The 22,489-nt window shown below is 42.0% G+C and overlaps 1 protein-coding gene across 6 annotated transcripts in view; it reads left to right on the top strand.

Moving 5' to 3' along the window:
- Window positions 1–22,489, top strand: part of NR2C1 (nuclear receptor subfamily 2 group C member 1) — a 77,722-nt gene that overhangs the window by 31,697 nt on the left and 23,536 nt on the right. For all 6 annotated transcript variants that reach the window (XM_040408905.1, XM_040408911.1, XM_040408878.1 and 3 more), the window contains 7 exons: window positions 795–932; window positions 2,919–3,029; window positions 7,753–7,983; window positions 8,622–8,706; window positions 10,835–11,014; window positions 14,713–14,860; window positions 15,447–15,534. In XM_040408905.1, coding sequence (XP_040264839.1) covers window positions 879–932; window positions 2,919–3,029; window positions 7,753–7,983; window positions 8,622–8,706; window positions 10,835–11,014; window positions 14,713–14,860; window positions 15,447–15,534 — 897 coding nt within the window. In that variant the 5' untranslated portion in view covers window positions 795–878. The remainder of the gene's footprint in view (window positions 1–794; window positions 933–2,918; window positions 3,030–7,752; window positions 7,984–8,621; window positions 8,707–10,834; window positions 11,015–14,712; window positions 14,861–15,446; window positions 15,535–22,489) is intronic.

The following is a 22,489-nucleotide window of genomic DNA, read 5'->3' as shown; positions in this document are numbered from 1 at the left end:
TGGTGACACCTGACGCTATGTGGCAGTGCAGCTACTAAACTAAATGGCTGTACTGCTAAGTTACTGTGACCCCAGCGTCACAAGAAATGCAACACTGGGTGGATTTCTGGTTTTGTAGCCTAGCTCTTCTGTTAGCCAGCCTAAGGGTACTTTCACACTAGCGTTATTCTTTTCTGGTATTGAAATCCGGTAAAGGGTCTTAATACCGGGAAAAAACGCATCAGTTTTGTCCTAATGCATTCTGAATGGAAAGCAATCCGTTCAGTATGCATCAGGATGTCCTCAGTTCTGTCCCTTGTACAGTATTTGACCAGACAAAATACCAGAACAATACCGCACTTGCCGTATCCGGCATTAATTTCCATAGAGATGTATTAATGCCGGATCTGGTACTAAGTGTTTTGGAAATTGTCGCATTGCCGGATCCGGTTTTCCGGTCTGTGCATGCGCCGGGATATAGGAGGAGCGGGTTTCTCTTTTGATCTTTAAAAAATATATATTAAATACTCGATCTGTTATTCCGGATGAGACGGATCCGGCATTTCACCGGATCCGTCTAACGGAACCGGAAAAAAAAAGCTTTCCGTTTGTATACGGATTGCTGGATTCTAACAACGCTAGTGTGAAAGTACCCTAACTGCCAGTTTGTGGGAGCAGAGTGTCAGAATGCAAATAAGTATAAGGATACAAAGTACATAATCAAATTCCTTTACAAACAATGTGCTGTAGTTTGAGGGTATTGACGAGCTGACAGTCTTTTACATTTCTGATTTTTTATTTTTTTTTTTGCATAGTTTTTCACAGGCTTATACTTGGCACAAAACTGGATGTCCTAAAGAACATCTTTAATTCCAAAGGTTTTTCAGTGAAGACAGATCATGGCGTCTATAGAAGAAATAGCCCACCAAATTATCGAACAGCAAATGGGAGAGGTATCCTTCTCAGAATTGTTTAGTTATACTTTTGGCTGATGATTTCTCTGAGAGAGAGAATAACTGAGGCATGTAATAGAACTGCAGAATTTCATGCTAAAGTAAAAATATGACGGTGGTTATTTTAGCCCCTTAAAGCGATTTTCCCATCTCAGACATATTGCTAGGATATGCCCCCATTGTCTAATAGGTGCAGGTCCCACCTCTGGGACCAGCACTATCTCGTAAATGCAGCTGGCAAAGTGAAGGCTGGTGCACTGCGCGTGCGCGGCCGCCTGCCATTCATTTCTATGGGGCTGCCAAAATAGCCGAGCGCTGGCTCTTGACAGTGGAATGGCAGCCTGGTGGGGGTAAGCAGCTTCTTGACAGAGGTGCTATGGACAGTGTGGGCACTAGTGGATCTGTAAGACCTTGGGTGGAGTGACTAGAACTGAGGTGAATGAACAGCAAGAACTGGGCAGTTATAGCCAATACTGCCACAGTGAAAATTAGTATTCTGAGTCTATACTTGATCAATTGGCTATAACTGCCTGCTGTTCAACCCAGACTCCACCAAGGGGCTTATTAACCCTAGCCAGTGCCTCCCAGGGGCTTATTAACCCTAGCCAGTGCCTCCCAGGGGATTATTAACCCTAGCCAGTGGCATTAAAAAAAAAACTAAACATAATTTTGACAAATATTTCTGGCAGTTGCAGTGTAAGTTTTTGTCACCTGCCCAATTGTAGTAAAATGTCAATTTGTCTGAATACCTTAGAGATGGTTTATACCGGTTGGGGTTTGTTCACATCTGCATTGACGGCTCCTTCACAGATTCCGTCAAAAAGACTGGATACATAAAGTCCTGCATGCCAAGTCCTCCAAGCATTTCTGTTATTTCCTCTTACTGAGCAGAGCAATGGAAATTTACAGTGGTGATGTGAACTTACCCTAAGGGCTCATGCACACGAATATATCTTTTGTCCGCATCCAATCAGCATTCTTTGCAGGTCGGATGCGGACCCATTCACTTAAGTGCAGTCACAAAAAATGCGGAAAGCGCTGAGTTTTCTGTCTGCATCTGCACATCCGTTCCATGCCATCCACAAAATTATAGAACGTGTCCTATTCCTGTCCGCATTACGGACAAGGATAGGACTGTTCTACCAGAGGCTTGCCCTTCCATTCCGCAAAATGCGGAATGCACGCGCCGGTATCCATGTTTTTCGGATTGCAAAACAGCAAACGATCGTGTGACTAGGAGTTATAGCAGTAGGTACTGAGTTCTTCTATCCCATCACTGATGTCAGTTGTAGTCTTTCCAGAGGGCCACAGTTCCCTGTATAAAGAGCAGCCTTGGGCCTCTTTCACACGAGCGAGAATTCCGCCCTGGTGCAATGCGTGATGCAAAAGCATTGCGCCCGCACAGAATCCGGGCCCATTCATTTAAATTGATCTGTTTACATGTGCGTTGGTTTTCACGCATCACTTTTGTGTTGCGTAAAAATCGCAGCATGTTCTATATTCTGCAATTTTCACGCGACGCTGGCCCCATAGAAGTGAATTGGTCTGCGTGAAAATCATGATTTTCACGGATGATTGCTAAGAGATGTTGTTTGTAAACATTCAGTATTTTATCACGCTTGTGCAAAACGCAGTAGATTGCATTGCACCTGCGCAATAAAAACTGAACGCGATCGCAAACAAAACTGAATGGCTTTTCACTGAACGCATCCGGACATAATCGGGACACGCTCGTCTGCAAGGGGCCTTAATGTTGTGTAGGCCTACGTATTATTAAATTGCTGCAACTTTCGCACTCCTCCTCTGCTAAATAGTCCTCATTAATGCTAAGAGGAGTATTTTTACTCTTGTGAAAAAGATATAGTGCGATATTGGCATAAAAAACCTTATTCTAGTACACATTGCTCCTAGGCCTGTAGTCATATAAGCAGTTCCTGTTGAATTGTGTCTTAATATTAAAATGTAACTATTTTATTGTTTTATTAGCTTTCTCGCACACAGACTGAAGTAACACATACTGCATTGGTGGATGGAAATACCCAAAGGATACAGCTTATTCCATCTGAGTCAAGTGTTTCCATACCTCACCGAATACAGGTTTGTTAACTTTCTTACGAGAACATTAAGGCAGTAGAATACTTACTTTATGAAACTCCAGAGAAACTTTCATAAGTAGTGAAATGATCCTACCAAGTTTATGTAATGCACCAGCCATGCAATTAATACTCTCTCTCTTGTCCCCCCAAATGCATCTTTCCTGTACACTACACATCTGTACACAACCTGTGACCCACAATGCCATTCTGTGCATAACCCAACTATTGTTTCATTCCATTAGCTATAAGCTAAATACCCTTGGTGTGCCCATAATACTTAAGTGTTATTTACATGATTTTAAAACCTCAATTTTGCTAAAACATAGCAGTCATCCTGTGTAGTTATTCTGTGCCCACTGAGTGGATGCATGTTATTTCCTTAATTAAAGGCGTCTGCAGATCGTCCGGACTTGGAAACAATATACAATCAATGAATCAAGAATTAGTATCAGAGGTGCCTCAGCATGTATCTGGCGCATGAACTTATAATAACCAGTAAGCTTATTTTACATTGATCCGATAACATAGGAGCAAAATAAACCTACTGGTTATTATAAGTTCTTAAATAATGTAAGTGACAGGCACTATATATCCCGGGGTTGCATAGATATATCACTCAGATAGGTATAACATACACATACGTGGTTTATTTTCCATAAAAACTGATTAAAACCTGGGGTAGTTCATATTAATGAATAATAACATAAAATATCTCTCTAATATATCTATAGATGAGAACCATAGGCCCTAACTGATTTTTACATATATATGAGAACAATTGATATAACAGCGATTTTTATAATTTAAAGGCAGATGATTGGTCCGTAACACTATAATAAATATAGGTGTGATATTATATATATATATATATATATATATATATATATATATATATATATTATTATTATTTTTTTAATCAGTTTATTTTTTTATTGAAATAAACATTATCACATGAATATCATTAAGGAGTCCGTAGTTTTTTGTATAGTCGGTCATAAGTATATCAACTTACAAAAACATTGGTGTACGCAGACACCCATGACAATTTATGGTAAATCAAGATCTATATGAATATTGCAGCATTTAGGTAGTTGAACGTTGAACCTTGTATAAAATATCACAATAACATCCTTCCCCACCCTAGCCCAACTTGAGCAGAGAGACATCCGTACCAGTATGTGTAAGAGTAGTTATACAATTGGACGCCAAGACAGTTCCGTCTATCTACAATAGGCCAGCCTTTTAAACATTATACAGTAACTATATGTTTCCCCTGGAGAGGGAGTGTAAGGAAGACATTTGTCCCCGTATACATTCTTGAACTAGTGCCTGGGACGCTAGCTGTGCTGACTCAACCCACCCCTGCCATAAAGATAAAAACTTATTCGGACATTTTCGTTTAGCGTATACTCTCTTTTCTAATCTCAAAAATTATATTCATCCTATTAATAAACTCTTGTTTTGTGGGCGGGGCCTCTCATATCCAGTGTTTAGCTATTAGTACCCTAGCCTGGAACAGGAGTCTATGAATCCATAGGGAGTTCCTGTCTCCCAATCCCAGAGAGTCCAGTATCCCCAGTATACAAACCCTGGGGTCATTAGGTAGACATATCTGAGTTGCCATTGTTCTAATATGTCTGACATCCTCCCAGTAGGATCGCAATCGTGCACAGTTCCAAATCATATGGAGCAATGTCGCGTCCTCTTCCCCACATCTGGGACATTTTGAGTCTGAACGCACTCCAATTCGGAAGAGAAATTGTGGGGTTCTATATACTCGATGTATGAGATACAATTGTGATAGTCGCTGAGATTCACTAACCGTCAGAGAGGGAGTGAGGGCCAAAATATCTGTCCATTGTTCCTGGGACAATGCACCAAGATCCCTCTCCTATTGGACCCTTGCCTTAATGGTAGTAAAGAGGAGGAGACATCTATAATATGCCTATATAGCAACGATAGAAGGCCCTTAGTGGAAGAGGCTTTTAATAACTGTTTAACCACTGGGGGAAGATCAGAAATTCGTACACCCCTGGGAAATTGCATCTGAAACGCAGGTCTCAGTTGTAAACATTGGTAGAAAAATGTGTTAGGTAAGCTAAACTCCTCCTGCAACTGCGTAAAGGATTTGAAAACTCCTTCTGATTGAAGTTGTCCCAGGAACAATAAACCTTTTCTCTCCCATGGAGATAAACCCTCCAGGCGAAATATCTCAGGCACTTGGGGATTACGCCATAAAGGGGTAGCATCACAAAAACCAATGATACCTATCATACTTTTAAATTTAGACCATACTTTGGTCACTAAGGACAGGGTAGGGAACGTGGTCAAGCGCAAGGGTCTCATTTCCACTGTGGCAATCGGAACCCTCTATTTTGTTATGGATGAGATAATGGCAGCCGAAGAATCCAACTCTTCAGTCCGGAGCCATCCTTTAAAATGTTGCATCTGGGCAGCTATGAAATAGAGCCATGGATTCAGTAAAGATAATCCGCCCCCCTCTTTATTTTTTTGGAGCGTTGCAATACTTATTCTCGGCTGCTTTTTCCTCCAAATTATCCTTTGAATTTTAAAAAATACTCTTTGTGGAATCCAAACTGGAGAGTTATGGAGGAGATATAGCAACTGAGGCATAAGCACCATTTTTATAAGATTGCTAAATTTGTCACTAAATCCGATACTTGCCTCTTTCAGTTATAGGTCGCAGCAGTCAGTGGTTCTATGGTTTAATTTAATGTAGTCGGTCGGAGATAAAGTCACACCACCCCTAGATATTTAAATCTATCAGCTACTTGTAAGGGTAGGCATTTTACATCTAGTAAGGCTGGGAGTGGATCAAGTGGAAGAATCGTGGACTTATCCCAGTTAATGGTGAGTCCGGAATAGTTCCCAAATCCAATAATTTCCTGCATTATAGAATCTATGGAGTATTGTAAGTCCCCTACATATAATAATACATCGTTCGCGTATAATGAGACTCTTTCTTCCCGGTGATCCAGCTGAAAACCCTGCCAGTGTGTCGATGTGCGCAGCAGACAGGCAAGGGGTTCAATGGCAAGTGCAAATAGCAAGGGTTACAAGGGACATCCCTGCCGAGTACCCCTATGTAACGGAAAATATTCGGACAGCCGCCCATTTGCCCTGATTCTTGCAACTGGGGAGTAATACAGTAACTGTACCCAGGAGATAAAGCCTTTTACCAAAACCCATGGCGGTCATGACCTCCCATAGATAACTCCATTCTATACTGTCGAAGGCCTTAGCAGCGTCTAGTGACACTACAGCCCGGCAGCCCCCTGGATGTACTGGTCTTTGTGTATTAAGAAGCAGTCTCCTTAGATTAACTGCTGTGCTTTTATCTGGCATAAACCCAGATTGATCTATGTGAATTATCGGAGATATAACTTTATTAAGTCTATTGGCCAATACTTTAGCTAATATTTTGAGGTGTGCTATATATATATGATAAATGGATATTCAGGTCACTATAAATATTTAGTAGACAATAATGTATCTTCTTTATTTTATTAATTATATTGTTATATATTATTATTATTATTATTATAGTTGGGGCCTATGGTTCTCATCTCTATATTTATTATATATATTAGAGAGATATTTTATGTTATTATTCATTAATATGAATTGCCCCATGTTTTAATCAGTTTTTATGGAAGATAAACCACGTATGTGTATGTTATACCTATCTGAGTGATATATCTATGTAAACCCGGGATATATAGTGCCTGTCACTTACATTATTTTTGGTATTTTTTGAATATATACGGTGGAGGGTGGGCCGCAGGGAGAGCACCCATATTTTTTACATCTAAGAGGGTGAGCCACTATTATAGTTTTTTTTTTACTGATTATTATAAGTTCTTGTGCCAGATACACGGCTGAGGCACTTCTAATACAAATTCTCTCAATGCAGCTCAATTAGGGACCGGCTAGTAGTAATAGAATACCATTAGCATTTTTTTTTTTTTTTTTTTACATTTCTACCGATCTCTTTCTAGTTGTTAAAGCGTCACAAACTTTTGTCATAGAGACATATCAATGGTCATGGTCTGAGTGCTGAGATCCCCTACAACCAGTGGAGAGAATCGCTCACATATCATGCTCTCACTCCTCACAGTATTGAGATGGGCCCAATGACTTTTGTAGAGCCCGTCTCGTGCAGTGAGGAGAGAGCGTGATATGCACGCGCTTCTCGTTCTAGAGATCGATGGGTGTCTCAGACTCCCACCAGTCAAAACCTTTCATATGTCTCTTAGAGATATCAAGTTTTTTTTTTAAAAGCTTTAAGTTTTTTGACAGCCAGAACTTTTCACCTACAGATAATCATACACATAATTTTTTTCTAATCTGTTTTTATTTTCTGATTGTAGATTTATTTTTTATTCTGTTTCCTGAACATGATTACGGGGGCTGCCATTTTACCCGAGCTCTTCTTAACCGCATTGGGACGCAGACATAATAGTCTAGATCTGACTCAGGCTCTGTGACCTAGGCAGAGGTCAGGAAGCTGTAGATTAGCTACAAAATCACCTATTGTGAATGATCGATACAGACCAAGAAGTGGCTCCTATTATTAGGCCTAGTGGCTAGTGACATGGAAAATTAAAAATAACATCAACGAGAAAATATTTAAGTGTTTTTAATATAAAAACTTAATATAAATGAGTCATTTTCTGATGGCATATTTTTTTAAATATATTTAGCTTGTCACAGATCAGCAGACGGGTCAGAAAATTCAGATTCTTACAGCAGTTGATCAAAGTGGGACAAGCAAAAGGTTCATTTTGGCTAATAACGATGGCTCCTCTCCAAGTAAAGTGATCCTTGCAAGGCAAGATGGCAGTCAAGGCAAGGTATACCTTACAACTCCTGACGCTGCTGGTGTCAACCAGCTATTCATCTCAAGTCCTGATGTTTCTACACAGCACATTCAGGTAAAAAGCCTATGTTTTGTCTGCCCTGAAAACCACTATACCATTTTACTTGGCCTTACCTCCACTGCCACTTCCAAGAATTCTTTTTGTATCAACATTTATTTTGTGATAAAACAAACAATATATATCATAATACATTACATTTGTTTTTGATTGTGAAATATTTAGATACTTTTGAGCACAATTTTTTTAATTAATAAAAAAGCATATAAATGGAATTTGTCAACTTGATTTAGTTTTATTACCTGCAGTACTACGAGTGGTACTGTACATAGGGACTCCAGAACGCTATCTCTTCTTCTCATTCTCTCCTTTTCCTGTTCTTCAGCTGTCTGTCCTCAAAGCCTTGCTGGTTTACATTGTCTGAATTGGTGAGCTGTGTGTACATAGTGGAGTCCAGACAATGTAATGCAGCTGAGCTTTGAGGGTGCACACTTGGAAAAGGGGAGGGGGGGGGGAGAGACTATGAGGGTGCACACCTGGGGAGGAGAGTAACATTGACTCCGTACGTACAGTCCTGCTCATGTATTACTGGAGTTATAGGGTTGAATTAAAGTGACGGGTAGCTTACTCCCTTTAACTACATTCTGAGGTTTAATAATTGATTTCTTTTGTGTTTTATGCATTTGTTACTATAGATATTGTCAGATGCCCAATGTTTAGACCAGAATTTAAACAAACCAGTAGTGGATCTTTGTGTGGTCTGTGGCGATAAAGCTTCAGGTATGTATGATCACTCTAATTATACATTTAAGGGTTTGTCCAGTCTTTAACTGATGGCGTATCCTCAGGATAGGCCATCACTAGCTGATCGATGGGAGTCCAACACCCCGCAAACCTGTTGATCATCTGTTTTGTGAAGCGCCATCGCCATAAGTTGGTGCTGGAGCTACAGAGCATTATGGAGGACATCGCTTTTTACTGCAGTGCTGCTTCCATTGAAGTCCAATAAATACAGGGATTAAGCTGTTCAAGTACATGAGAATTGGCAAAGGCAGCAGCATCCTGAAGTCACAGACCCTCATAACCAGCATGTTGCAAACAAGCAGGACATGTTACCCCCCATTTACATTATAAGCTTTTTTTTTTTTTTTTGTGTCACACACAAAAGACTACTTATGTAAACAAAAGACCATTATGTGCTAATATAATCCTAAAGAATAAATATATTTTTTTAATGAAAATAAGACGTGCGTGTGTACTGTATATTGCAAACACACAAGACTAGCAAAAGCGAATAACTATATATTTTTTATGGAAAGTGTATGTATATTTTACACACAAAGTCCACTATATTATTGATAACACCAATATATTTTTTTTATGAAAAAAAGGGAAAACATTTGTGTACACATACACAATAACTGCTACACTCTTGCTAACTACGGTAATAACTATGGCTGTAATAAAAAAAAAAATCTTTATTTTAATAAAACAGCATGGTCACAACACAGCAATCTGCAGCACCACGGGAGCTAGCAGATCGTAAATCAACCTGACACTTTTATATGTCGGGTTACCATCCTTGGTCGCTAGAGAGTTGTTAAGTACATTTTTATTTTCTGATTGCAATTTTGTTTTTTCAGTTATCTGACATGATTATGAAGCAGAGGTCTCGTCTGGGCTGCTGCTTTGCTCTGTTACAGCAGTTTGGACATATGCTTTATATCAGCCATGTGAACAAAGAAACTGATGTCTGGAGATGCTCATTGACTGACATGGGAGAGTTTTTTTCTAGCCATGGTCTGTGCCCTGTGTGGAGTTCACTGTGAGGGAAGGCTGATGAGCTGATCTATAACCATCTACTATAGTAAATGGTGTGATCTTTATGAACAAATGTCAGTGAGCAGGGACAGGTTTTAAAGCCTCATGCAGACGTCCGTGGAACACGGTCCGTGAGATACTGGACTGGCATTGCAGGAGCGCACAGCGTCCTAGCAACCAAAGACACCGTGCGCTCCTGCAATGCCAGTCTGGTATCTCACGGACCGTGTTCCACGGACGTCTGCATGAGGCTTAAGAGTATGCACGTGCTCATGGTGAACCAGTACTATTGAGCATATGTTCATATTTAGAATATACCTTGCAGCTGTTAGGTCAGATTTACCTATTGGAAAATTTAAAACAACCAAAATGACCTCTCTTCCAATGTAGTATATGAATGAAATTTTATAAAATCTGGCTGATCCTATCTTTTCCTCTGTGGATAAAAACTCAGCGGTAAAATTGCAGGTCTGTCAGAAGTGCCTAGCAGTGTGTAGTCTACCATGCAGCTTGAATCGGTAGAGGTGGAAACTTGCCCCATTTCAGTCCTAGGGTCTGTTCACATTATTCGCAGGAAAGCTCCCTGGCGCATACATTAAGCGGACCCATAGGCTTTATACTGACAGGGACCCAAAGTGTGTTCTTTAGTCCTGGTTTAATTTCTATTTATTTTTTAACCATGAGTGCCTCTCTGTCCATTTAAAGGGGTTCTGCAGTTTTTTTAAACTGATGATCTATCCTCTGGATAGATCATCAGCATCTGATCAGCGGGGGTCCGACACATGGGACCCCCGCCGATCAGCTGTTTGAGAAGACAAACGAACTGAGCTTAGCCGCGCCCAGGCCAGTTGATACTAGTCGTGACGTCACTGGGCCAGCGGTAAACAGTGAGAAGGCCGCGGCGCTGCTGGAGCGCCGCTGCCTTCTCAAACAGCTGATCGGCGGGGAACCCCCGCCGATCAGATTTTGATGATCTATGCAGAGGATAGATCCTCAGTTTAAAAAAACTGCAGAACCCCTTTAATGTATGTGCTGGGATCTTTCTCATGGGATGCATCAGTCATGCTTTCTTCCTCAACTCTTCCAGGGCGCCATTATGGGGCGGTAACGTGTGAGGGCTGCAAAGGTTTCTTTAAAAGAAGTATTAGGAAAAACCTGGTTTATACATGCAGAGGATCGAAAGATTGTGTTATTAACAAACACTACCGCAACAGATGTCAGTATTGCCGACTACAAAGGTGTATTGCACTTGGGATGAAGCAAGATTGTAAGTATCTGTTCATACTCCTTTACCTTGCCTGTCGGATCTCTAATGAACCACCAATCTGATGTGTTATCCTGCAAATTGTTTGTTTTTTATCCAGTTGGCCTTGTTCACACAATGCTGCTTTGCTGCACTGTGTAAACAAGTCATTAATTGGCTGTTGGAACAGATGTCATAGTTCTTCTATTATAATGATAGTGTTTTGCTCTGTTCTCAACGAATTTTTGTTTCCAATCGGAGATGCATTTCAGGGGTATTTTCCAGCAGACGCTTTCAATGTATGCCACTGAACATCAAATTCAAAATTATTCTGCCATTTTTGTTTTTCCTACACAGTCGGTATGTGCAAGGATTTCTATTCTCCTTCACAGTTCTCTTACAATGTGGATGTATCTATAACAAAGTCGAAGGGCTGTAATGGCAATGGCTTTATTTATATCCGGAAAAGAACAAAATCTGTTCCAAATTCTTCCTCAGAATTCAGTTTTGAAGACATTTAATGCGTCATAATGGAATTAATATATTTTCCAACAGAATTGTATTATTTTATCACAGTTTGGTGACCTCTCTTCCATTTTCTTGAAATATCAATTGTTTTCATGCTTTTTTGCAAAAAGGTCTTTCGTCCTCCCCATTTTGCAGGAGAACTATGTATTTCTTAAAGGTAGGGATATTCCAGTTACATTTCCCAAGTCTGTGCAGGATCGGATAGGGGATAACTATTAGATCGGTGGAGGGCCTACCGTTGGGGCTGCCACTGATCACAAGAACTTGGGCCCTGTACCCTCTGCAGTCCCCTGAAATGAACGGAGCGGCCGGCTGGGCATGCATGCTGCCGCTTCATTCATTTCTATGGGAATTCTGGAGATAGCTCACTGTACTCTATCTCAGGAGCGCCTATAGAAATTAATGGAGCGCCACACGTGTACCCAACTGGCCTCTTCGTTTATTTCAAGGGATTGCAGGGGGTACAGAGACTCTGTACTTGTGATCAGTGGGGGTCCCAGAGATAGGACCTCCACCTATCTAGTAGTTATCCCCTGTTCTATGGATATGGGATAACATAATGTAACCGTAATACCCCTTTAATAAAGTGGAACAATCACCAGGCAATCTAATTAACAATGTTAACCTACATAAAACCTCTCTGTCTATAATTGACAGCACAACGTTCCACCTGGAGTAACCTACAATGTCATAACAAGAAAGCCAGTGGAGATAATATATCCAAATTCATATCACTTTATTATGTATAAAATATAGAGAGAAAGGGCAAGATGGAAAAAGTATACAGAGAAGCAAAGGGCATACAGTACAGACCAAAAGTTTGGACACACCTTCTCATTCAAAGAGTTTTCTTTATTTTCATGACTATGAAAATTGTAGATTCACACTGAAGGCATCAAAACTATGAATTAACACATGTGGAATTATATACATGACAAACAAGTGTGAATCAACTGAAAATATGTCATATTCTAGGTTCTTCAAAGTAGCCACCTTTTGCTTTGATTACTGCTTTGCACACTCTTGGCATTCTCTTGATGAGCTTCAAGAGGTAGTCCCCTGAAATGGTTTTCACTTCACAGGTGTGCCCTGTCAGGTTTAATAAGTGGGATTTCTTGCCTTATAAATGGGGTTGGGAACATCAGTTGCGTTGAGGAGAAGTCAGGTGGATACACAGCTGATAGTCCTACTGAATAGACTGTTAGCTGCTTTTTTCTTGCCATAATACAAATTCTAAGTAAAGAAAAACGAGTGGCCATCATTACTTTAAGAAATGAAGGTCAGTCAGTCAGCCGAAAAATTGGGAAAACTTTGAAAGTAAGGGCTATTTGACCATGAAGGAGAGTGATGGGGTGCTGCGCCAGATGACCTGGCCTCCACAGTCACCGGACCTGAACCCAATCGAGATTGTTTGGGGTGAACTGGACCGCAGAGTGAAGGCAAAAGGGCCAACAAGTGCTAAGCATCTCTGGGAACTCCTTCAAGACTGTTGGAAGACCATTTCAGGGGACTACCTCTTGAAGCTCATAAAGAGAATGCCAAGAGTGTGCAAAGCAGTAATCAAAGCAAAAGGTGGCTACTTTGAAGAACCTAGAATATGACATATTTTCAGTTGATTCACACTTGTTTGTTATGTATATAATTCCACATGTGTTAATTCATAGTTTTGATGCCTTCATAGTCATGAAAATAAAGAGAACTCTTTGAATGAGAAGGTGTGTCCAAACTTTTGGTCTGTACTGTATATTCCACTGGACTATCATGTATCCCCACAATGCTGATAAGCACTTATCGGGTACCAGGTCCGTGCTGTGACACAGAAACATCCAATGTGCACCAAAGAGGTGTATAGTATAACGTATACACACCCCAATGGGGAATTACATAATATACTGCAATTGCCTCAAGAAAAATTCATGGATGTTGGTGCGATCCACAGCCAGCGTCCATGGCAACCATCAGCAACATAGATATATATAATGCCTGGTACCAAAATATCCACAGCCTAATCTACACACAGCACACAATAGTATGTCTGTATAGCCTAATCAATAACATAGGCCTAATATAGAAGCTGTATATGGCAGTGTCTATAATGGTGTCTCAATAGACACTTGAGTCCTGGGACGTACCTGAAGACATGACCAAGCCCAGATGGATGTAATAGCCCTAAGCGCAAGACCTCGACGTGTGTTTCACCTCAGCGGCTGTACATAATAGTGATATGAACTTGGATATATTATCTCCACTGGCTTTTTTGTTAATCTAATTAACAAGCCTGTCTGAGACTGATACCTGACTAAAGGTACTATTACACCAGCAGATGTCATACAGATCACGATAAACGATCGAAGATGTAGAGACTCGTTAACAACAATTTTGCTTATTATATACATAGATAATCTTTAGTACTTGTGGTCGTTATGCGTTCACTTTTAAATCATTTTTTGTTATTACATGTAAAGATGGGGGGGCAGATGCTTAGTCAAAGTAGACGACTCCATATTATACAAACCGATACATTAACGAGGAGCAATAATTTTTTATCATGCTGAAAGATCACGATGGACGAGAAATGAGCAATTCATACTTATTACATCACACAATTCTCGTTCATTTTTACTCGCATGCACGAGACTCTGTACGATATTCACTCCGTGTAATAGGGCCTTAAAACCTAAATGCTCATTAATATTTCACTTGCATAATAATTTGAAACACAGTGTAGAGGTATATATTTGCATACATTGGACATTAGCTCTGTAAAAACATATTGGGGGAGATTTATCAAAACCAGTGTATAGGAAAACTAGCTTGGTTGCCCATAGCAACCTATCAGATTCCACATTTCATTTTCCAAAGGAGCTCTGAAAAATGAAAGGAATCCGATTGGTTGCTATGGGCAACTAAGCCTGTTTTCCTTTATACCAGTTTTAATTGTGTTGTATACTTTATTTTTTTATTTCTTTCCAACTGAATTCCTCTGTATAGAAGGGATGCACTGGGGACTATTGAGTCCCAGGATGTTACCTTTTTGGAACATGACACCCTAGATAGAACCTTGTGTACAGTGCTGTCCTGATCATTCTAGTCTCTTGGAAGTAGGGTTCGAGAACCCCAGAGATTTTGGTTTTATGCAGCCTTACCTGATTGCATTATTGTAACCTAGTTCATTCTCTGCTGAACGTTTCCAGCTGTGCAGTGTGAAAGAAAACCTATTGAAGCTGCTAGAGAAAAATCAACAAATTGTGCTGCATCCACAGAAAAAATCTACATTCGGAAAGATTTGCGAAGTCCTCTGGCTGCAACAACAACTTTTGTATCTGACAACAAACCCATAAGGTAAGCTCAGTTCTGCAGCAGATGACCTGTATGGCTTTGGATAAAACCTTGAGTACATGCTTTGTTCTGTGATGGTTTTCGTTATCTATAACTTACCATATAACTTATCTGGAGTACATTTAGGCTAGGGCTTACACAGCGACATGTGTCGCACCAATGTCGTGCGACTTTTATTGTAATGACAGTCTATGGTGTCACACTACAACATGCAACATACTGTTATACAACAGTCGCAAAAAGTCCATCCAAGTTGGATTTGCATCACAGTGCGACACGATAGACCAGGCATCCTCAAACTGTGGACCTCCAGCTGTTGCAAAACTACAACTCCCAGCATGCCCGAACAGCCTACAGGTATCAGCCTACAGCAGGGCATTGTGGGAGTTGTAGTTTTACAACCGCTGGAAGATGCCTGCCATAGACCATCATTACAAGAAATTTGTAGTTGTAGCCCATAAGTCGCACGATGCATGTTGCCGTGTAGCCCTAACCTCAGTCAAAATTTACAATGCCATCTAGTTTCCAAAGCACATGTTCATATCCTCCCTTCAGCTCAGCTGTTTTGTAAACCATATTTTCTTCCCAGGTCAAACAATTTGTTGGATTCTGGAATGTTAGTGAATATACAGCCTTCTGGAATTAAAACTGAGCCCATGCTAATAACACATGAAAACGTAAGTCTTCTGGTAAAATGATGAATGGATCTGAGGGTCCTTCTTCTTTCAGCAAATTATAGCAGCTTTTCTAGGGACTGCATTAGAAGTGAATTTTATGGACCTTAATTTGTATTTCGCCAAATCTTTGTGTGTTTATTTTTGCTCTGAAATAACCTTGTCTCTATTTTGTTCCTATAAAATGTTGTTTTAGTCCCCACAGCATTGCTCCTCTCCAGTTTTTGCTTGGCCTCAGTGGCACTGAATCAATACAGTGGACTGAGAAGGGAGGCTAATGCCAGGTGCTGCGAATTCACAAGATGCCACTGTAATGCATTTATAGAGATAAAATACTAAAAACGGGTCACAACGGGAAGGATAAAGTTGAAAAGTGTATTCAAATGGGTATAAGTTGCCAGCCATTAAGAGGCATATTTCCAGCAAATTAAAAGATTATTATTTTTTCTTTGTAGATACTGTAATGCTTTAACCTGTTTAGGACACAGGGCGTACAGGTATCGCGGCAAACCGCAGTATTTGTTGCTTTTACTGTAGGTTGCGGCCGTGCCATCGTGTCCCCATGCGACTGTAGGGGGGACCCGATGGCACGGAAGGCAGCGCGATGCCTTCCGGTGACGAGCCTGCGCTTCAACTTTTTTTTTTACTTTTTATTTAATAACTATTAGCCTCTTTAGCGGCTAGAACCCTTGTCCTATTCACCCTAATAGAGCTCTATTAGGGTGACTAGGACATCACACTCTCCCTGCTGCCCTGTGCATAGTACACACAGCAGCATGGAGCCGACTATGGCAGCCAGGGCTTCAGTAGCGTCCTGGCTGCCATGGTAACTGATCGGAGCCCCAGGATTACACTGCTGGGGCTCGGATCAGAAGCTGTTACCCTGGGGCCACTGCCACCAATGATTTAATAGTGTGAAGGGGGGGGGACGCAATTAATATAATACTTCGAAGAGGGAGAGTTCAGTCCCTCCCCTCCTCCTCCTCCTCTCTGTTCTCATTGGTGGCGCAGTGGCCACAGTCCCTCCCCTCATCCTCCTCTCTGTTCTCATTGGTGGCACAGTGGCCACAGTCCCTCCCCTCCTCCTCCTCCTAGTCTATTCTCATTGGTGGTCAGCGGCAGCCGCACACAGTGGGGAGGGAGGGACTCCCTCCTCCTCCACTGTGCCGGCTCAGGAGAACATGGTGAGTGCCGAGAGCGGCACATGCCATGTTCTACTGCGATATGGCGGTATAAACGAAATCTCTATAGTTGGCCAGATTTATATAGTTTATATTGCATATCGTCTATATCGCCCAACCCTAATTCCAATACAGAAGTATTGGAATGCATTGTAAAGGGGATCAGACCCCCAAAAGTTGAAGTCCCAAATTGGGACAAAAAATAAAGTGAAAAAAAAGTTGAAGAAATAAAGTTTTCCCCCCAAAAAATTAAAAGTTTCAAGTAAAAACAAAAACGTCATTTCCCCCTAAGAAAGTAAAAAGAAAATTGGTAAAAAATAGGGGGGGGGGGGAGAGAGAGAGAAAGGTATCGCCGCGTCTGTATCGACCGGCTCTATAAACCTATCACATGACCTAACCCCTCAGATGAAAACCGTAAAAAATAAAAACTATGCTTAATAAACCAATTACATCACAAAAAGTACAACAGTAAGCGATCAAAAAGGCGTATGCCCACCAAAATAGTACCAGTCTAACAGTCACCTCATCCTGCAAAAAATGAACCTCTACCTAAGACAATCGCCCAAAAAAAACAAAAAACTATATGGCTCAGAATATGCAGACACTAAAATAAAATAAAAATTGTGTAAAACTTAAGTAAATAAAAAAAGTATACATATTAGGTATCGCTGCGTCCGTAATAACCTGCTCTATAAAAATATCACATGACCTAACCCATCTGGTGAGCACCGTAAAAAATAAAAACGGTGTAAAAAAAGCCATTTTTTGTCACCTTACATCACAAAAAGTGTAATAGCAAGCGATCAAAAAGTCATATGCACTCCAAAATAGTGCCAATCAAATCGTCATCTCATCCCGCAAAAATCATACCCTACCCAAGATAATCGCCCAAAAACTGAAAAAACTATGGCTCTCAAACTATGGAAACACTAAAACATGATTATTTTATTTTTTTTCAAAAATGAAATCATTCTGTAAAACTTACATAAATAAAAAAAATAGTATACATATTGGGTATCGCCGCGTCCGTGACAACCTGCTCTATATAAATACCACATGATCTAACCTGTCAGATAAATGTTGTAAATAACAAAAAAACAACAACGGTGCCAAAACAGCTATTTCTTGTTACCTTGCCTCACAAACAGTGTAATATAGAGCAACCAAAAATCATATGTACCCTAAACTAGTACCAACAAAACTGCCACCCTATCCCGTAGTTTCTAAAATGGGGTCACTTTTTATTCTGGCTTAGACCTCAATCACCGTCTAGGGGAGAATTCCTCAATAGGATGTCCGATATACGCTTAGAAAAAGGTGTATATGTTAAAAGACAATGTGTAATGAAGTTTAACAAAATATGGGATACATGGGAGAAATTTAGGATACAGTGTCCGGATTAGCTTCTCTTCTTAGTTGGATTATGGGAAGGTAGAGGCACAGTCCGTGTTTCTGTGTGCTTTCTTTCTCCTTTATCTTATTTAGCTCTGGATGTACGATGTATGAAAGTGTTTAGTACTACGTATGATGGGTGTGAAGAGGAATGCTAAACAGATAGGAGAAGTACACCAATGGCTATGCTTATGATATATTAATAAGATAACCTATGTTGGAGTTCGGATCCGTTCCATCGCTCGGGTAGGGGGGGGGGTGATTGGGTTTTAGTTGGGTACTATGTTCAATAATTATAATGGATGGGAAATGTGGTTTGTACAGGGTATACTGTGTAACTAGTTTACTTGATTTTATGTATATCCTATGCTATGCCTGATGATATATTGCATACTCATGGAAGTAATTCTTTGGCCGATCATGTAATGCTATGGCACTATTGTTATCAACTGTTGCATGTATACTGTGCAGACTATTTTCTTTCTTTGTATTTTTGTGATTTTCAAAAAAAGTCAAATAAAAATTATCTGATTCAAAAAAATAAGGTCACTTTTTTGGAGTTTCTACTCTAGGGGTGCATCAGGGGGCGCTTCAAATGGGACATGGTGTCAAAAAACCAGTCCAGCAAAATCTGCCTTCCAAAAACCGTATGGCATTCCTTTCCTTCTGCGCCCTGCCGTGTGCCCGTACAGTAGTTTACGAACACATATGGGGTGTTTCTGTAAACTACAGAATCAGGGCCATAAATATTGAGTTTTGTTTGGCTGTTAACCCTTGCTTTGTAACTGGAAAAAAATTATTAAAATGGAAAATCTGCCCAAAATTTTTTGAAATTGTATCTTTATTTTCCATTAATTCTTGTGGAACACCTAAAGGGTTAACTACGTTTGTAAAATCAGTTTTGAATACTTCGAGGGGTATAGTTTCTTGAATGGGGTCATTTTTGGGTGGTTTCTATTATGGAAGCCTCACAAAGTGACTTCAGATTTGAACTGGTCCTTAAAATTGCTTCTAAACTTTTAAGCCTTGTAACATCCCCAAAAAATAAAATAGAAGTAGAGAAATTGAAACTTAAAATTTTGCAAATTATTTTTTTTAATAAATAAAAATGATTTTTTTTTTTACTCCATTTTACCAGTGTCATGAAGTACAATATGTGACGAAAAACAATCTCAGAATGGCCTGGATAAGTCTAAGTGTTTTAAAGTTATCACCACATAAAGTGACACTGGTCAGATTTGCAAAAAATGGCCTGGTCCTTAAGGTGAAAATGAGCCCGGTCCCTAAGGGGGAGGGGTGGGGGGTGTAAGAAGGAATTTTGGGTGGGGCGGAGGCCTCTTTAGCAGGGACAGCAGAAAGGTCGGGCCTGCGCTTCCCCACGTTTTTGCCGGGGATTGACTCCATTTAATTCTCCTTCTTCGGTATCCTGGCGCGAATCTTGGTGCCTTTTTCTGCCTTCGCCCACCTTTTTGTTTCAAGTGGACCTCTGCGGGACTCTGACTCAAGGCACCTCCGGATAAGCTGCATTGAGGGACACAGGCCGGGTAAGCTCTGTCTTCCCTTCCTACAGGGTTTAACCTACCCCCCCCCTCATCTTCCTACCTGTCACTACAGGGTACTCATTATGTCCGAGCCCAGACCCCAAAGCAGGCGGTCACTTCTGTGCGCCATTTTGCTTGTGCTTCTTGTCGCTTAAAATTTCCATCCGGTCAGTTAGATCCCCTCTGCTCTTCGTGCTTTGCTCCATCGCCAAGTGGCTCTGCCCCTCACCCAGTCGCCCCTACTGCCCAGCCTATGTTAGAGCCAGAGTGGGCGCGCTCCCTGTCAAGGATGGTACAGGACGTCTCCCATACCAACAAAGCCATTGTGGAAATACTGGGGTTTTTGTCCGCAAGGCCATTCTCTGACCAGTTAGACTGGGGATCCTGGGGCTCATTCCCTTCGCGGCCATCCCGCTAAACGGGCCAGACCATCCTCCCCTTTCCTCTGCCTCTCCGCCACCTCCCAGAGAGTCTTACTTCGACGTGTCCTCCTTGGAAGAGGCATGTTCTGAGGAGAGGTTTTCAGATGCGGACTTTGTCTCCTGAGAGTCAGTCTTCAAAACTGTCCTCCATGGTGGACAATCTCATTACAGCGGTTATCGAGACCTTACAGGTTGAGGACCCTGCACCCTCATTGTCCGGCCTTTTCCTTCAGGAGGACCCGTTGCTCGCCCAAATGTTTTCCCAACCACCAGGATTTTGATTCCTCTCTTTCCAAGGAGTGGAATTTTCCTGATAGACGTTTTGCCTTACCAAAACGCTTAGACGTCCTTTATTCATTCCTGGAGGATTTGACTAAGAAGTTGTTGTCCTCACCTATAGTTGACCCGCCAGTATCCTGCTTGGCAAAACATGCGACTTTGCCGATGGCGGATGGGGCTTCTTTCTCTGATATCAGGGATAAAAAATTGGAATCACTGTGACCGGTTTTTGCCTCTACATGGGTGAACAAAGCTATAGATGAGTGGGCAAACAATCTAAGTCAGGGTCTCTCCTCGGGGGACCCTTTGGAGGAAGATCAGAAGCGCAAGCCTTCCTTTAAACCTCGCCCCTCCTGGCGTCCCCGTCAACAGGGCTCCAAGTCCTATAACCCCAAGACCTCCTCTGCATGACGTGCAGCTTCCAGCGCCCTCTGATCTGGTGGGCGGCCGTGTTTATCTGTTTCGTCATGTTTGGCTGGCTCACATGTCAGATGCCTGGGTGAGAGATGTCATCTCAGAGGGTTACAAGCTGGAATTCAGGTCCCCTACCCCCCCTTCCGTGCCGTGTTTTTTTTTTTTTTCTCCCCGCTAGTCTCCCCTGACCTCTCCCTCTGCCGCAAATTAACGGGGCCCATACTTGGCGGGCCGCATCGCGCCACCATCAGCATCCAGGATCCCGGACGAACCCCCAACTGAAGGGGTTAATTCATTTTCACCAGCCCGCGCTGACAAGCGGGGTTGGCGCGAGGCTGCTCCGGGCCTCCCGACACTCCCCTTAGGCGCGCACTAACCCGAGACGGGTAGGCGCCCCCTGCAGATAGCCCCACCTGAAGGATGGCTTACGATGCTGAGTTTTCATTGGGGGACACAGCACCCACCCAGTATTGATATTTCATTTTGACACTATGTTTAGCTATGGGTTGCTTCAGTTTGGTTCGGACCACTGGCGTTTGTTGCGTATTTTTATTCTTCTTGTTTCGGTTTATTTATCCTAATGCTTGGGCACAAACTGATATGCTCTCTCCTGGCTGGGAATATAGCCTGCAGGGGAGGAGTTAACAGTTCTAGCCTAGTGTCGCCTCCTAGTGGCAGCAGCAAGCTATACCCACGGTCCTGTGTCTCCCAATGAAAACTCAGCAAGAAAGAGATTTTACAGGTGAGTCACCATAATCTAGTTTTTCAGGATAGTTACACAATTCTGCGGCAGGTAGTGATCATACCGGTTCCTCTGCAAAACCGTTTTCGCGGGTTCTACTCCAATCTCTTTGTGGTCCCCAAAAAGGAGGGGACGTTCCATTCTGGACCTCAAAGCACTCAACCACTTCCTTTGGCTCCGCCGCTTCCGGATGGAGCCCTTGAGATCAGTCATTGCGTCCATGGAACCGGGGGAGTACCTGTCCTCGACATCAAGGACACTCCTCTTGTTCCCATCTGTGTCAGTGACTAAAAATTTCTCCTGTTCGCAGTGGGCCCCATTTTACTACCAGTTTGTGGCCCTCCCGTTCGGCCTGGCCACAGCTCCCAGAGTCTTTACGAAGGTTCTGGCGGCGGTCATGGCTTTTCTCCATGCCAGGGGTATAGTGGCGATTCCATACTTGGACGATATCCTGATAAAGGGTCTCATTCCGGGCAACGTCAGATAGTCTGCGCATAGTCCTGGACACTCTGGAACGTTTCAGATGGATCCTGAACCGGCAAAAGTCGTGTCTTTATCCATCTCAGCGGATAACCTTTCTAGGCGTGGTACTCGACACCTTTCAGGCCAAGGTACGCTTTCCCCCGGAGAAGCTATCCACTCTCCGTCTTCAGATTCTCCCCTTGTTCTCGTCTTGTCTCTGCCTTCAAAGCAGTTCCCTATGCTCTGTTCCATACCAGGACTCTTCAGCGAGCGATTGTAACCAATTAGGACCGTTCCCCAGCCTCCCTGGATCGGCTTATACGACTACTTGTCCTGACCCGCCGGGCCCTCAGGTGGTGGTTGGTTTCCCCGATGCTGACGTCTCGCCGCTCTTTACTTCTTCTCCGTTGGATGGTGCTGACAATGGACCCAAGCCTCCGGGGTTTGGGGGGAGTGTTGGGAAAATCTATCCGTTCAAAGCGTGTGGTCACACGAGTATCGCTCCCTCCCAATCAACATTCTGGA

This window comes from Bufo bufo, chromosome 1 (assembly GCF_905171765.1).
Source record: "Bufo bufo chromosome 1, aBufBuf1.1, whole genome shotgun sequence".
Classification (NCBI taxonomy): Eukaryota; Metazoa; Chordata; class Amphibia; order Anura; family Bufonidae; genus Bufo; species Bufo bufo.
Note: the sequence above shows the minus strand (reverse complement) of the source record. Positions and strands in the feature narration are given on the sequence as shown.